At 37.6% G+C, this 18,396-nt stretch overlaps 1 protein-coding gene across 3 annotated transcripts in view; it reads right to left on the minus strand.

Moving 5' to 3' along the window:
• Positions 1 to 18,396, minus strand: part of TBC1D5 (TBC1 domain family member 5) — a 579,401-nt gene that overhangs the window by 225,311 nt on the left and 335,694 nt on the right. For all 3 annotated transcript variants that reach the window (XM_046002325.1, XM_046002328.1, XM_046002327.1), the window contains one exon: positions 144 to 246. In XM_046002325.1, coding sequence (XP_045858281.1) covers positions 144 to 246 — 103 coding nt within the window. The remainder of the gene's footprint in view (positions 1 to 143; positions 247 to 18,396) is intronic.

Raw genomic sequence — 18,396 nt, forward strand, 5'->3', positions numbered from 1 at the left:
CAGCTGACAAGCAGTTCTTTGATTGCTTTACTATTATGATACAACTTTGGATACAATAAAGGCTACATTATTGCTCTATCATTTGTCAAGCTGTATAGAAAATTTTGAGTCAATGGATGCCACCTGTACGATATTTTCATTACCTGTTTATAAAGCAACTGCTCGTTTTCTCTAGCATAACAGAAAAGAACATCTGTAAGAATTTTCCTCACATTTTCTTGTTGGAAAAACTGCATTTCAGGAAACCTGAAGAAAGAAAACACAGGATTAAAACTGACTAGCAGAATTCTAAGAATTATCTTCAAACTCTCATGTTTAAGAAGTGTCAAGGCTACAAAAGTAGTTAGTGTTAGTACAAGTGTGTATTTACCATGCAACTAGCTTATGCCACTGGTGGGACTGATAGGGTAAGAGAAAAAGGGTGAGAAAAAGGAAATTATTCTATCACAGATGGAAATTATACCTTTCAACACCTAAATATTTCAAATGTCTCCATATATTTAAATTCCTCACACAGTGGATATGACAGTTCTTAAGCAAAATGAATCATAGCCTATATATTTGGGGTGCAGGATAACTTTGTTTTAGCCCATTTAGCTTTTAGGATTAGAATGTAATTTTGGATGTACCAGCTTTTTAAAGAAATCATTATCTTTTTTTAAATGTAATTATTATACACGACCACACTGTTAGTTTGTCTGATGAAACTGTTGACTTCAAATGGAACAAGTTAGTCAGTATTGCTTAAATGCTCTCCAAATCAAAAATTCTACCAGGCGCTTTGAGGTAATGTGAAATAGAAAAAGGGCACAGTATCCACTTGAAAGGAGATTACATAGTTGTTGTTTTGTTTTGTTTTTTTTTTTAGTTTTTTTTTTTTTATTAAGATTTCATTTATTTATTTGACAGAGAGATAGAGCCAGAGAGCATGGGGCGGGGAGCACGGGGGAAATGGCAGAGGGAGAGGGAGAAGGAGGCTTCCCGCTGAGTGGGGAGCCCCACAAGGGGCTCGATCCCTGGACCCTGAGATCATGACTGGAGCTGAAGGTAGAGACACTTAACTGACTGAGCCACTCAGGTGGCCCTACATAGTTTTTTCTAATGAAAGAATATACAATTCTAACAATCCAAAGAACAAATACACAGCAATTTAATACAAAATGAGTACATAAGGGAAAAAGGAATGTCACCGAGAAGTTAACAGTCAAATAGGTTCAATCACAAAGGGTTTGAACAAGAATTTTTAGGAGAGGAAGAAGAGGAAGATGGCATATCAGTGGTAAAGATAACCAAATCAGAAAGAGAGATGAAGGCACAGAAGGCAATGAGTACGCCAAGTGTATGGCACAGTATGGCAATCAGTACTGAGAAACGGACGTCCTTCCATGAAGTACTGCCAGTCCAAAGCAGGATGACAAGACAGGAGAAAAGGTGGGGCAGGTCTGGAAAGAGCTTGGAATTGCTGAATCTACAAACAAAGAAAAACCAACCAAGTGACTACATTTTTGAATAGGTAAGTAAAAAAGAAAATAATATTTGAGTAACTCTAAGTGGGAATAAGCCTTGAAAGAGGAGAGATTACAGGAAGGAACAAGATGGCATTATAATGAAATGAAGTGGAAAAAATCACAACCCTGAGAAGAAAAGCCTGCATTCAAATTCATGTTGCATAATTACGAGCTACATAATCTTAAGTAAGTGATTGCTTAACTTCCTCACCTATTAAGTGGACGGAATAATACTGATTTTGACATCAAGATGAGATCATGTTAAAGCACCAAGAACAGTGCCTGGCAACCAGTAAATGTGCAGGAACAGAGGTCATTAATAGTCTTTGAGTATTGGTACTTTAGGGGATAAATAAGTGAATTAGGTGGCTTTGGGGGATCTAGAAAATCAGTGGAGATGAGAGAGGCTGAAGAGGAAGAGTACCTAAACCATGGAAGGACGGGCATTATCAAAACAGAAAAACACTCCTTAATGAGTCTTTTAAAGAGCAAAAAGGGCTGTTTTACTTCAGATTGTAATGGCTAACTGCCTTGTTCTGGAGACTTCAGCTGTTTTATGCTTCATTCTGATCCTTTTCTTGCTCCCTGTGAGAGTTAATGACTTTCTTCCCAGTCTAGGCTAGGTTCCTTGGTTAACTATGCTAGTGCTTTGTGAAGCATCTCGTTTCTGGTCCTAATTTTTATAATAAATTGAAGCCTATTTTATCTTCATCTGTTCATGTGACTTTCGCTTGAAATTCCCTTGGATGTGCGATTGTCCCCAAACACATATATTTGGTTTTATCTCAAGCAAAGGAGACCTCTTTCTTGGATTTTCAGTAATAAACAACCCAAGGATTTGAGCGAGATGACCTCATATTTTTCCATGAATCTTAATTTGATGACCCCTCCAGATAGTTTCTACTCAGGCAAGGGAGTGTGAGTAGGCATAAGTAACCTTAGCTCCCAAAGAAGAGGAAAATTAACCTGAAAGTAGATTCAGAGCAAGAATATTCTATCATAGAAGCCAAAGGTGTTCCAGAAAGATGTCAAAGGCACTGAACCAGGGAAGAAACAAAACCACTTTTTAAATGACTTCTTTTGGACAAAAGAAAGTTGATAAAGCCGTTAGAAGTTAAATATCCCAAACTAAAGTAATCAGGATGAAAGACAGGTAAGCAGTTAAATTGCTAAAGAGAAACTTCTTGGGAAAATTTAGTCATTAAGGTAAAAACAGATTAATCCTTCGGAGAAGTGAAATTATTTCTCCTCCTTCTTCATTAGATGACTTAAATCTAGCCTTATCTGGTTTTTTTTTTTTTTTTTTTAAAGATTTTATTTATTTATTTGACAGAGAGAGATCACAAGTAGGCAGGCAGAGAGAGAGGAGGAAGCAGGCTCCCTGCGGAGCAGAGAGCCTGATGCGGGGCTTGATCCCAGGACCCTGAGATCATGACCTGAGCCGAAGGCAGCGGCTTAATCCACTGAGCCACCCAGGCGCCCCTGTTTTTTTTTTTTTAAATTGAGGTATAATTGACATACATTATATTAGTTTCAGGTGTAAAACATAATGACGTAATATTTGTATACACTGCAAAATGATCATCACAATAAGTCTAGATATCATCCTCGCCATGTCTTTAAGTAGGATTCTTGCCCCATAATTTAGATCACATGGCCTAAATGATTTTGCATATCCCCTCCATTAACTATTCTTTGAAAATTTTCCACGCACACCAGCACAACCAAATTTTGTGTAGCTGATGATGCAATCTGAACTGATTATGCAAGAAAGTACTAAAAACTGCAACATCCACTTTGTAACAAATACCCACGAACTATATAGTAAGAGTTTAATACCTAACTACTAAAAATGTAAATTATATTACATACCAATTCATAGTTTCATTTAAATGCATACTAACCACTTGCAAGATTAAAAACAAGAGAGCTACAAGAATTAAATTGCAGGTAGATAATTTAAATTACCCACTTTTAGCAAATACCCAATCAACTAAAAATGTGTATTAGGCAGACATGGCATATCTACGCAACAGCACACTATCTACAACACTACTCTCCAACCCTAAAGTGCCAATTTATGAAGTTTCAGGATACCCTCTTTTTTAGAAAAGTATGACTTGCTCTCTAAATTCTGATGGTTTCACAGCATCAAATAAAGTAAGGCAGAAAGACACAGAAAAGTTTTCTAAATGGTATAAAAGTTTACACTATTTAAGAAGCTGGAAAAAGAATTTACATTCAGAGAAGTTTTAAGGTGAAGAAGTCTTTGGAGAGTAGCCAGTTTAAGCCAGAAGGTCACAAGTAAGGATTCTGAAGCAGAGAGATGCACACCTGCCCCCACATATCTGGGTGGTTAGGGCAGCAGTACTCCCCCACTGCTTCACTCATCAATTATAAGTGAGTCAGACATACACATGTAGGTAAAATTCCATGAGTTCAGAGTCACCAAGAACTACGTCATGAGGTTGATGAATACACCTGAATAATAACATATTTCCCACAACAAATACTTGATTGTCTTATTGTTAGGCTTCACACCAGAAGATGTACCATCTATAGGGATCAGAAATAAGGGAGAAAAGTACAGTGAGTAGTTTTTCTAGGAACTGTAATAATCGGTTTGGGTTTTTAAAAAAGATTTATTTACCTAGTGGAGAAAGAGGTGGGGGAAAAGGGGGAGGAGCACAGGGAAGGAGGAGCCACCCAGGCGCCCCTGTTTTAGGCATGATTCCATGCCTAGCACAGAGCTGGATGAGGGGCTCAATCTGGGGCCCCTCACGACACTGATCACGACCGGAGCTGAAACCAAGAGTCTGATGCTCAACCGACTGAGACCCAGGCCCCCTAGTAATGATCAGTTTTTAATGATAATGTTTTCTGTTTCAAAATAGCTTCCCTACCGTCCATTACATGTTTTTTTGTTTGTTTTGTTTTATTTTTTAACCACAGGCCATCTGGTATTGAGGGTAGGTAAAGTAATTTGAACACCGTGGGGCAAATTTACTTCTGAAACAATAATGAAAATCACGGAATACAGACCCAAGCGGGCCTCAATAATTGTTAAGATTTTGAAAATCAATAGTGACTCTACACTTCCATTAAAAAAAAGAAAGAAATGGTAGTAACTTCCATAAAGACGAGGTAGAGAAAAAAAAAACTTGAGTTAAAACTATGTTAAGTTTATGATTCAAAACAATTATCTGATATCAAATAAAAGAACAAAATGCATACCAAATGGGACTAAAGATAAATTTCACTATTATCAGAAAATGGAAGCGCAATAGCAGAACTTTCTAAATATGGCCAGGAAGTGAAAATGGTAAATAAGTGAGATTGAAACTCTGACATAGATAAAAACCAAAGAGAAAGTAATATTTAAGTACTCCATGATGAAATTTAGACAATATAGTCTAAGATTTTCCTTTCTCTTCTATTTATTTATTTATTTATTTATTTATTTATTTTTACTGTATCCTAGACTTCTTTAAGAACAAAGTGATGAGCGATGTGGTGATTAAAGCAAGAGCATCCTTGAACTTTACCTTCCCTCCAACTAGTTCCCCTCCAAACCCTTCGTGTTCCCAATCCCAGAGCCCTTGTACAAACCCCAGGTTCTCTTCCCCTAGTCCTCCCCCCTCGCCTGCCCCCCATTCCTGGGACGGGCAAGCTCCGCAGTTTGAATGCACAGGAGAGCCCAGAGCGGTGACAGACACAGAAGGAAAGGCCTCACTATCAGGGAAAGGGACTGACTACCACCATCCCAATTCCTGACCTGCCAGGAGGGGCTTGGAAGCTCAGCAAGGTCCCAAGGCCAACCCAGCAGGGCTCTGGTCCTCCCAGCAAGGTGTCAGAAGCCAGGTGCTTTGCCATGGGGAACAAGGGCACCCCAAACTGGGGACCTAGAAAAATGAGGGCTCTCCAAGGGACTCTAAGATTTTTCTTGATTTTCTCGATGGGAAAAGTAGTATTTCAGTTCCAAGTTAACAGATCAATATTTAAAATACAGCAGTTTCTCTCCCAAGATGTGTGAAGGAACTTATAATCAGACAAATTTTACATATTGCAAATTAATACCAAGAGACATAAAACCTTGGTGTGTGAGTTTTGTTCTGCATCTTGAAATAACCCAAAATTCACAGGCATTATAGTTTTCATCACAAGACTTAAAAACTTTCATTATGGAAAATTCAAACATTTCTAAAGAATAGGCATGGTAGACTCAATAAATCCATCATCCAATATCATTACCAACCAGTTCTTGATTCATATATATTCCTCCCTCAATTCTCTATTTTGAAACAAATCTGAGATGTCACAACTATATCTCTAAAAGGACTCTAAAAACATAACCATATACGATTCTAATACTATGACTAATAAAATAATCCATTAATTAAATCAAATATCCAGGCAATGTGCAAATTCCCCTAATTTTTTTTCAGTTTGTTCAAGATCCAAAAAATGCCCATACACTACAATTTGTTGATGTATCTCTTAAGATTTATTCTTCTCCTCTCTTTTCTCCTCCCTGTCTCTGTCTCTACAACGTATTTGTTAAGGAAGCCAGGTTATTTATTGTGTCGAAACGTCCCACATTCTGAATTTTTCTTATTGTTCCTCTATTTTGTTATTTAACACATTCCTCCTGCTATACAGCCTATAAACTGGTAGTTAGGTCTAGAGACTTCATCAAATTCAAACTTAATTTTCAACAAAATTCTTCATGGGTGGTGTCAAGGTTTTAGCATACACTTACAAATTCTTTGACACTTCTGTGAAAAGGTGGAGGAGTCTAACTCCTCTCCATTTGAATGCATGCTGACCTTAGTGACTAGTTTCTCACAAAGTGATGTTGTGACACAACTTCCATCTGGCTCTCTGTGGACACATCCTTGGAACTCAGATAGCATGCTGCTAGGCAGTCAAGCAGCTACGTGGGAGGGCCATAGGAGATTTCTAGTCCCCAGCCGCAGAGAAGGTCTCTGCTGAGAGCCAACTTCAGCAGCCAGATGTGGGAGTGAACAAGGCTTCACATGATTTCCAGCCCCCACCCTTCAAGCAGGCTTGGCCAATACCACATGGATCACAGAGAAACTGTCTGCCTCAGTCTTGCCCAGGTTGTACATTCATCAACAAAATAAATGCTGCTGTTTAATGCTTTGGGGTGGTTTACTATGTAGCAATAGGTAACCGTCACAGTTGGTATTATGTACTTCCATCAAGATGCATATATTAGCTTATTTATTTTTAGGATAGCTAGCAACCAAGCAACCATTGATGATCATTGCCTACATCTATCAATTCATTACAGGTTGTAAATAGTAAAACTCTTAATTCTATCATTTTACCTTCATTATCTAAAACACATATATAATAAAAAAAAATTCTCTCCATCAATTTTTACTTATCCTGAAGTAAAGCCAGCATAATTTTGAAAAATCTTGACTTCCATTACATTTATCCGTGGATACTTGTTGTAGACATTTAAATGAATGACAGATTGGCCACTAATTCTGTCACAAAAGTAGTTTACAACAACCAGACTACTGTAAGTGCCTTTTGGGTATCTGCCCACGCGACTACAGTATAATGGAATGAATCAGGAAGTAAGGGATGGAGAAAAACCACACAACTTTAGAGCCCCAATAGCCAGGAACTCAGGAGCCTGATGTAAGTTAATTGGAAAGATATTCAACATGGCAGTGATTTGTGATAATACAAACAGACAATTAAGAGAAGAGAGGCAAATCCTGGGTCATCTGTAATGAAGAGTTCCTCAGACAACAAAGAGACCAAAAAAATTTAAAAAATAAAAAATAAATTAAAAATCCTAAGCAAAAAAAGGGTTAAGAAAAGAGTGAAATGATAAAGGGCTTTGTCACTGCATTATAGTACATAATTAGGTAATTAGAAGTATTAAAACAGACAAAGCATTGGGCCCAGATGAATTACTGAAGATGCAAGTATTCAATAAGATGTCCCAGGGGGAAAAATAAAGCCCTTGGTGAAGGTTTATAATCATGCAGTAGGACAGAGAAGCACAGAAGGACTTGTAGGAACAATAACTGATGTTATGCTCATACTTCAAAAACAGAATTTCAAAACAAGCATTCATCCAAAATTTAAAATGAGCTGATGGAAACTCCCTAGAATACTATTAAACACCAAAATAATGATAATACCTTCTTCTGGTTTATTGTTTTATCAAAGAAAAAGTGGAAAATCAAGCAAAAACCATCAAGAGAAGCAATTTCATACAGAATGAAAGCAGGCAGACTTTTTCTTCCTGTGCTCCCTATTTTGGTTGATTTCACCAGTGTCCCTATTCAACCAAATATGCTTTCTTGTCTTTGCAGGCACACAGCTGGATTTAATTTCTCAGCTTCTTTCTCAGTGAGCTGTAACACGTGACTGAGTGCTAGCCAATGAAATGAGAGTGGAAGTGATGTATGACCACAAAATTCAACCCCCATCTCCACTTCAGCAAGGCCCCATACACATTTTTCCTTTCTGGATAGAAAAGGTCATCCAGGAGGCTTGGGAAGTTACCTGTGGATGGTGGTGGTTTTAAAAATACATATGCAAATTCTTAAGAATATACTCCTCTCTTGGATTGCTTGCTCTGGGAGGAGTCTCTGGAGAAAGACACATAAGCAGCCCCACAGAGAGATGTACGTGGAGAGGAACCAATATGGATCCTCTAGTCCTAGTCAAGCCTCCAGATGACTGCAGCTCCAATTGATATCTGACTGCAATCTCACGAGACTCCTAAGCCAGAACCTTTTGGCTAAGCTGCTCTCCAACTGCTGATATGCAGCAACTACGAAATAAATGATTATTGTTCCAAGTCACTAGGTTTTGGTCAACTTATTATGCAGTTACAGATAACTAACACAGCCTTAAGTACCTGAATCTGGGGTGTTATTAAAAAACCATAAAATACATGGTAGGAGTGTCTATGGGACTGGGCAGAAGCTGGAAGGACCTTGTATACAGCACCAGAGAAGTATTAATGCACATGAAAAAGGCTGCTGGCAAAAGACAGACTATGAGGAGGCAGCCAGGGAGGGCTTAAATGAAAATAAGGAAAACATTATAGGAAAAATGGAGGAAGAAGCTTCCTCATAACATAGCGGCAACATGGCAGCCTCTAGTTATACAGAAAATAGAAAATGTACCACATAAGCTGGGTGACCTATCTAAGGAGCTATATCCAGGCAGAGTGTTAAAGGTGCTGAGTTATACTTGTAGTTATAGTAGAATGAGAGAGGAGAGAAGTAAAAGGAAGACCTGCTAAATGTAAAGGTTCTGGGACTTTGAAAATAAAACTTCTCATTCTCAGCCTCTCTTTTCAGCAAATGATGCTAACATTATTATGACAGTGCTTGTGGGCAAACATCAAATCTAGAACACAATTAAAAAAAAAGTCTAAAGATGAAACCAAGGAAGTGAGTGTAAAATCTTTCGTTAAGATCTCAGAAGGCTCTAAAGTGGTGCCTCAGAGAACCCTGTGTCAGTCAAGATCCCCCAATGCCCTGTGACAATTGAAAAGCATGCCTCACAGAGCCTTTAGCAGTCAGAGGCCAGGGATGGTGCCGCACAGCCTACCCAGCACATGACAGCCTCGCAAAACAAAGAACGGGTCCAAGATGTCAATGCTCCCAGGTTGAGAAACTCGGCATTAGAGTATTATCAGCCTAGAGGGCACAAACCATATTTATTTAATCTCTTTCTGAATGAGACTTAAAATAACTCACCGACATTTCCATCTTCTGTTTGCTCCACAGAGTGCTCTGCATACAAAAGGTGTTATTCACTTGATATTTCTTGAACTGAAAAAGTGTTAAGTCTAGGCAAACAACATTAACATAAAATATTACAGAGTTGTGGAAAGATTAGGAGTCCTAGGCATTATTTCCATTTTGGTCATTAATAAATTTTATTTTCTTTTCATATTCTTTTTTAGTTTCAACTTTTCAGGTTTGCAAAATAGAGATGTAGTTAGATGACTACCAATAACACAAGTGTCCATTATGGGTGCCAGGTATAAGAACTAAGCACTCAAGAAAATCTAAGAGAGAAAACAGACATTTTACAGATGTATTAAAAGGAGTTAATTACAATAAAATGTACATGATCTATAAAAGAGTAAAACAGGCACTATTTTCCTTATCAGGACCTTCGATTTCCACGGCAGTAGCTAGCACATAGTAATTTCTCAAGTAATATTTGTTGGATGAGTGAATAAATCCACAAACCTACAAACAAACCAGTGAAAAATAAAAGTGAAATCTATGGACTCAGGGACTGGAGGTGGGAAGGTGAAGCAGAAGAAAAGCTGGGCCGAGTTCTGCTGGTTTCTCCAATTAATAAAGAAAAGAGCAATACAGTTTTCATTGGCCACAAACTGAAGGTGAACACTGATTTTAAAAAGCTTAAAAAAAAAAAAAAAGTAGAAATCTGATGTGATGACAATAGAATCCAGCCCAAGAGGAAACCTCCAAGAGGCCAACATGGAAATGGGAGTTTGAAATCACCTTACAAGGGAGATGATGAAGCAGAAGGGTTATGACAGGAAACAGCAAAGAATGCACAGTGGAGAAAGGGCAGGTGGGGTGGAGTTTCAGGAGATGGGATGTGTCACCATCTAACAGACATTTTCATCAAAGCTTCTGTCTAGTTCTCCAACATCCTTAAACAGCAAGCCCTTGACCCTACTACACCCCTGGCTCAAAACCAAAAAACTTTCTACTCATCCCATAAAGGTGAAAAATTAGGGGAAAAATAAATAAGGAGATAGACACATGCACTTAAAGTGCAAGATTCTCACAACTGAAAATAATCTCTATTTTGCAACAATTAAAACACTTTAAATTCAAAGCATTTACCCTTAAAGTACTAAGGTAGTTCAGTTCCGAATCTGCACTCAAGTTCTGAAAAGATTCTGTTCTACTATTGAACAGGTTATACCTGGTAGGAATTTTTCAGGATGAGCTATTACTTGACCACACACAAGACCTTACTTTCGAACCTTCTTTACTATGTGACCCACAACTATATACAGCACTGAAAAACCTGGCTTAATTTAAAACGAGGAGGATCTCAACAGCAAAACCTCTTCTGGTCGGCAGCTCACGGTGATCTATCCGTGCTGCCGCTACATGGAGCCCTGCTTCCAAACTCCAAACATTAGGGGCCTCAGATGCTAACCGATCGAAGCACCATGACTGTCCGTTCTGCAGCAAATACACCTGCATTTTCACTCAAGTACTACAGAACTTTTTTCAAATTGAAAGAAATCCCACAAATTGGAATAAATGTGTAGTAAGAATTTGCATGCCTAAATGGAATAGAGATGGGAAAAATACATGTTAAAAACAGTACAGGAAAACACACACACACACACACATACACACACACACACATATATGCACGCAACTATAATAAAATATTTTGTTTTTACCTTAAATGTTGTCAAATGAGGCAGGACTACAGGCCATTTGACAAGAATTGTTTCTTGTATTCCTGAAAATCTGTTTTTCCCCTCTTTAATATTTAAGAAACACACACACAGGTTGCCGACAACTCTCAGAGAGCGGCTTGTGTTGTCGTTTTCGCTTTCCCGGCTGTGAACAAGTGCATATGTGAGGGCTGGTCGTGCATGCACAAGCATGTACTCTGCCTGCATTAAATAAAATCACAACACAACACCAACTACATCCACTCATTCATGTGTGCCTGCAGTCCACCTCGAGGAGACTGAAAATATAAATACAAGCTGCTATTTTGGTGTGATCACACGAATATGGCAGCTTGTATGGTTTTTTTTTTTTTTTTTTCTCTTTAACATTTTAACACTGGGCAGATTGTCTGCATTAACACAAACCAAAATCAATTCTGCTCTGAAACTGCTTGTAAAATCTTCCTTCCCTAAGGAATTTTTTTTTTAAGTAAAAAAATGGGCTTGGAGGATTCAGGACATCTTATCATTGTACAATACGGCAAACAATGCTGGATCAGAGGACTGGCAGTTATTTCTCTCTAAATGGGAACTTTGGAGAAGACAGACTTTAAGAAAAATTTTAAAAATCAGTAAGTTCACTTTGTAAAATTACCTTTGTGTATCATTAATATAGGAAAGATTTGCAAAGTAGTCTAATTTCAAGTTGCCTACTACAATGTAAGTTAATAATTAAATTCGACTAAAACTCAGATGAGACTTGTATACTGTAAAAAAAAATTCACAGAGGTACTCTTAAGGGCAGAGGAAGGAAATAAAAATTAAGTATTTAGCATAGACCATATCTAAAAATTCACTATGGATAAAAAAAATAAAATGCAGACATTTATATCATATACAAATATATAGCAATAAATTATCTACACAACATTGCACAGTAGAACTTTTTATGACAGAAATGTTCTATATCTGTGTTGTCCCATCCAATAGCCATTAGCACTTGAAATAGGACTACTGTAAATGAAGACTTAATTTTTAATTTTAATTTAAATTTATACAGCTACATGTGCCTGGACAGCACACACATCTAAATTTTAAAAGGGAATTTTAACAATTATTAATGAATCCAAAAAATACTGAATTATAAGAAAAAGCTGAGAAGACAAAGTTTGCTTGTATCAATTACATCTAAAGCTTGATCCATATATAAACTATAACCAAAAGGAAGCACTAACATGAGAATCTTGAGTTCTTAGGGATCCAGTCATATCATGGAGAGTGAAGTAGGAAAGAAGGTCATTAACTGAAGAGCTGAGCAGCCTCAAGTGCTACAGGAATAACCCTACAATAACCAGAAACATAAAGGACCAAGAACTGAAGATGATGACTGCCCTATCCAACAGGCAATCAGATAAACTTTAAATACAGTCACTTACAGTGATAAGGAATTTTAATCATTTAATTCAAGAGAGAGGAAGAATGCATCTGAAGAAGAAGCAATACTGTTTAGCAATAGCTTATTACTATGTTAACTTGCAAATAATATTATATACACTACAAATACACTTTTAGAATAGACCTTGAGAGATCAAATAACAGACTTCCCTGATATCTAATACGGAAATATTTTATTCTGAACTTACTATTTCCCATCAATTTTAAATAATACTATATTTCATTTAACGTTACAGTCTTTGAAGCATGACAAAACCGGTTCAGAATGGACAATTCAAGCTCTGAATTAGAAATGCTGTAAATTAGAAGTTCCCTGATTTACCTTTTGATTACCAGTTTTTTCAGTAATAAAAATGAGGACAGTAACAACCTCATTAGGCTGACATAAGGAACAATTAATTGAAATGAATAGAAAACCCTTTGAGGCAAAAAAGGGCTAGTAGAATAAAGGAATATTAAAATTAGTTGAGGAGGAGATAATATTTAATATAGTGACATATTCAGATCAAATAAATTCAATAATGATGGCAACAGCACAACTTATGAGACGAAATTATCTTGTTTAAACTCAGACTAGAAGGCTATTAACAGTATTTTTTTCAAAGTGTGCTTATGTCTCTGAAGACTAAAAGTGTTAAAGACTGTTACTGCTAAAACTAAACAACACGGATCATCAGTGATAAGATTCACAATCAGTGAGCTTTTAGTAAGCATCAACTTGACTCTATAGTGACACAAGAACAAATCAGGTCCATGCTCTCCAAGGGCTGACCGGCAGATCTGAAAGGTGAGACCTGAGTTAAACTCTCATACATACTCTTTCCATGACAGCACCAGTTATCTTGCACTGCAACTTTTTTTTTTGGCTGCTTTCTCTATTAGATTTTGAGATTCTTAAGGGTCCATGCCATATTTATCTTGGCATCTCCAGTGCCTGGCACCCTGAGGAGATTAATATAAATGTACTAAATACATTGGCAGATTGAATACACTGGCAGGTCTAAGTAAATATAGGATGCAACAAAATTAAGTAATATCATCAAAAAGTTATTAAGAAATTCTACTAGAACACAGAATAGGCGTAGATTATTTCCAATTGTAAAGACTAGAAGATGTTTCATGAACAAGGGTGATGATGAACTCAGGCCTTCAAAAATGAGCTTTCAGGGGGCGCCTGGGTGGCTCAGTGGGTTAAGCCTCTGCCTTCGGCTCAGGTCATGATCTCAGGGTCCTGGGATCGAGCCCCGCATCGGGCTCTCTGCTCAGCAGGGAGCCTGCTTCCCCTCTCTCTCTCTGCCTACTTATGATCTCTCTCTCTCTTTCTGTCAAATAAATAAATAAAATCTTAAAAAAAAAATGAGCTTTCAGGAATCCCAAAAGGAACAATGACGAGAAGCAGCCTTCCAAGAGCGGGCAAGCAAGTAATGCAAAGCATGGAATATGGAACGCACAAAACCCATTCAGGAAATAATGCCACAGTACTGATCTAAAACAGAACGGGGAGGGACTTCGAATTTCTGGTTCTGCCTATACGGAACTTGGACATCACTACTCCTCCCCAACAGGTAAAAAGCCCAACAGACTGAAAAATCAACAACTCCTCTTGCCTCTATAAGAGAGGGGAAGACACAGGACAAACAGGCAAATATAAGGAGTCACAACTTACCAGAGCAGAACTCATAAGCAAAACACCTGGTAGGAACCAGTGCAGTAGAGGAAAACCTGAACTACACTGAAGGAATTCCTAGAAGCTCAGTATGGACAACTCTGAGAGTTAAATACTCCAAGGAACCCAGTAAAAAGGAGACACCCCCACAAACAACTCTAAGAGCTTGACCAGGATTCCACAGTAAATATTAGGGAAAAAATCCCCTTGGCTTCTAGTATGTGGGCTGGGGCGGATTCATTCTGAACAGGGCACTCCGTTCTTAACAAAACCTGTCCTCAAAAAACAAAAACAAACAACAACTACAAGAATGAAAACCCGCCCTCAGGGAAAAGTAGTCAACCAGAGCATATCTGCTGGGGTGTTCTTAGACCCTACATGACCTGGGGGAAGGGAAATACCCAACTTCAGTGCACTTTAACCATTCTGCCCCATCTAAGAGGGTGCAGAGAATTAGAAACACTTGTGAAGTTCATGGTTCAGAGGGAGAGGTTCATAGTAAGACTGAGACCTAACCATAGGACTGAAGAAGTGAAGATACCTCCCCTCCCTACTCACCTTATCATCACATTATTTAAGGCATATTTACAGCAGTTCTTTTTCCCTTCCACATCATGTTCTGGCTACCAGAAAAAAAAAATTACAAGACATAACAAAAGGCAAAAGGCACAATTTGAAGAGACAGAGCAAACATCAGAACCAGACAAGGCAGGGGCCTTGGAATTATGAAATCAGAAACTGAAAACACCTATGATTAATATGCTAAGGGCTCTGATGGACAGAATAGACAGCATGCATCAACAAACAGGCAATGAAAGCAGAGATGGAAACCCTAAGAAAGAATCAAAAAGAAATGCTAGAGATAACAAAACACTGAAATAGAAATGAAGAATTCCTTTGATGGGCTTATTAGTACACTAGACATAACTAAGGAAAGACTCTCTGAGCTAAAGGATAGATCAACAAAATTCTTAAAAACTGAAAAGCAAAGTGAACGAAGACTGGGAAAAAAAAAGGCAGAACAAAAAATCCAAGGACTGTGGGACAACTACCTAGAATATAACACACACATAACAGAAGTATCAGAAAGAAAAGACACAGAACAAGAAACAGAAGAAATACTTGAAGTACTAGTGACAAAAATTCCCCAAATAAATGTCAGACACCAAACCACAGATCCCGGAAGCTCAGAGAAGACTAGGCCGGGTAAATGCCAAGAGAACTACAGCTAAACATATCATCTTCAAACTACAGAAGATCAAAGATAAAGTCCTTAAAAAGGCAGCAGAAGGTGGGGACAAAAATAAAAACACCTTACCTATATAAGAACAAAGATAAGAATAACAACCAACTTCTACTTAGAAACCACACAAGCGAAAAAGAGAATGAAGTGAAATATTTAAGGCGTTGACAGAAGAGAAACATCAACCTAGAATTCTGTATCCTGTTAATTATCCTTTAAAAGTAAAGGAGAAATGGACTTCCTCAGACAAACAAAAACTGAGGGAATTTGTTGTCAGGAGACCTGCCTCACAAGAAGTAATTTAGAAGAAAATAATATAGGTTAAAAACTCAGATCTACATAAAGGAAGAACATAAGAAGGAATAAGTGAAGTAAAATAAAAACTTTTATTTTTCTTATTGTCAATTGATATAACAGATGCTAGTTGTTTAAAATAATAATAATACCAACAGGGACGCCTGGGTGGCTCAGTTAGTTAAGCTTCTGCCTTCAGCTCAGGTCATGATCCCAGGATCCTGGAATCAAGTCCTGTATCTGGCTCCCTGCTCAGTGGGGTGCCTGCTTCTCCCTTTCCCTCTGCCTATGCTCTCTTGCTGTCTCTGTCACTGTCTCTCTTTTTCTCAGATAAATAAATAAAATCTTCAAAATATATTCAACTATGTATGCTTTTATGTATATACATGTATGTATGTACGTATGTATGTATGTGTGTATATACAAACACACATGGATATATACATGCTCACGTATAAGTGAAATGAGTAACGGCAATGACACAAAGGATGGGAGGAAGGAATTAGGTTTTGCTATTATAAAGTACTATTTGCTATTATTTTTTATAAAAATAATATTATTATTATAAAGTAATATTTGCTATTATTTGCTATTGCTATTTGCTATTTGCTATTATAAAGTACTCACACTATCAGTGAAGTGGTATAGTGTTATTTGAAAGTGTACCTAAAATGCATAATGTAAAATTTAAGGAAACCACTAAAAAAAGTAAAAGACGTATAACTGGTATGCTGAGAAAGGAAAGAAAATGAAATAACATGAAATGCTCCATTAAAACTACAAAAGGCTGAAAAAGGGTGGAAGACAATAATAGAAACGAAGAACAAGGTAACAAACAGAAAAGAGTAACAAATATGATAGCTAATAATCCAACTCTATCAATAATCATTTTAAATGTCAATGGACTAAATGCACCAACTAAAAGATTGTCAGAGTGCGTCAAAAATACAACCCAACTGTATGCTACTTACAAGGAACCCATTTTAAAAACAAAGAAACATTTAGATTAAAAGTAAATGAATGGACTGTGGACTCTGAGAAACAAACTGAGGGTTTTGGAGGGGAGGGAAGTGGGGGGCTGGTGAGCCTGGTGGTGGGTATTAAGGAGGGCATGGATTGCGTGGAGCACTGGGTGTGGTGCATAAACAATGAATCTTGGAACACTGAGAAAATAAAATAAATTTTTTTAAAAAAAGAAAAAAAAAGTAAGTGAATGGAGAAAAATACACCGGGCTGATTACACAATCATTACACAATGATAAAGGGATCAATTCTCCAAGATACATCAATCCTTAACATATATGCACCTAACAACAGAGCATCAACCTGTGTGAAACAAAAACTAATAAAGTTGCAAAGAGAACTTTTAAAATCCATTATGATGGTTGGCAAGTTCAATAACTGTCTGTCAGAAATGGACAGATCTGGCGGGCAGAAAATCAGAAGGGCTCAGATGACATCATCAATCTACTGAATATACTGAGATCTATGTACTTCTTGAAACAACAGCAGCAGAATACACATTATTCTCAAGTTCACATGGAACATTCACCAAGATATTACACATTCTGGACCCCAAAACACACCCAAACCAATCTGCAGACGGGAAATCACGCTCTCAGACTGCAGTGGAGTTAAACTATACATCAATAACAGAAAGACAGTTAGAAAACTCTTAAAAGAGAACCATCTGTGTGTTAGGGGTCTGGATAAGTCCATTCTTCTGCAGATCAGAGCCCAAGAAGGCTCTAGATTAGGCAAGTGGCATGACCAGTTGTGCTTTCTGAAAATAAGGCTATAACACATGGATTCTGCTGGAGGAGGAAGAAAAGACATCGAAAGAGAACAATTAAGCAAGTGAGAAATTCTACATAGGAGGTTTAAAAAAAAAAAAAAAGACCTAAAACAGGGCAGTAAAAATGGAGGAGAACTGATGAATGTGAGAAAACTACATATAATGACCTCTTAATATTTAAAAGTAGAAAATGCTTATCCTCAACCTATCTATTCCTAACCATCTCTATTACTACATCTTTCATCTAAGCCACCAACACTACTTAATGTGGAAGCATACCACATGACTCCCAGTTACTTTCCCAGATTCCACCTTCACCTCTCCCCACCCTGCTGCACAGCAGCCAGAATGATCTTTTTAGGTATCACACCCCTGCTCAATACCCACCAATGGCTTCCCATTGCAATGGAATAAAACCCTAACTCCTTACTTTGGCCTATAGGATTGCTTCGATGGCATCTGCTCTCTCCCAAAATTTCTCTACTTAAATCACTTACCTCCCGCCATACCTACCCCCCTTCAGTTTCTCAAAACACTGAGCTTATTTTCACTGAGAGACTTTGCACTAGCTGTTCCCTCTGCCTGGAATGTTCTTTCCCTAGATCTTCAAATGGCTGGCTTTTTATAATTTTTCACATCTCAGCTCAGATATCATCTTCTCAGAGATGCCTTTTCTAATCACTGTTCCTAAAACTGCCATCCCTCTATCTTATCACCCTGCTTTATTTCTTCACAACAGTTACCATCTTTTACAATTATCCTCTTTATCTGTCTATACTGCTGACTTTCTCATTGCTCCAACCCCCTCCCCACCCCACACTAAAATGTATATCCCTTGAAAGCAGAACCTTGTCTGTCTTATTCACCACTCTATTCCCAAAAAGGATAAGGCTGGAACATAGGAGACATTCAATAAATGTACAGTAAAAAAAAAGTACAGTAAAAAAAATTCTTATTACAGATGCTAGTAAA

The sequence above is a fragment of the Meles meles genome, chromosome 4 (assembly GCF_922984935.1).
Source record: "Meles meles chromosome 4, mMelMel3.1 paternal haplotype, whole genome shotgun sequence".
NCBI classification, from domain to species: domain Eukaryota; kingdom Metazoa; phylum Chordata; class Mammalia; order Carnivora; family Mustelidae; genus Meles; species Meles meles.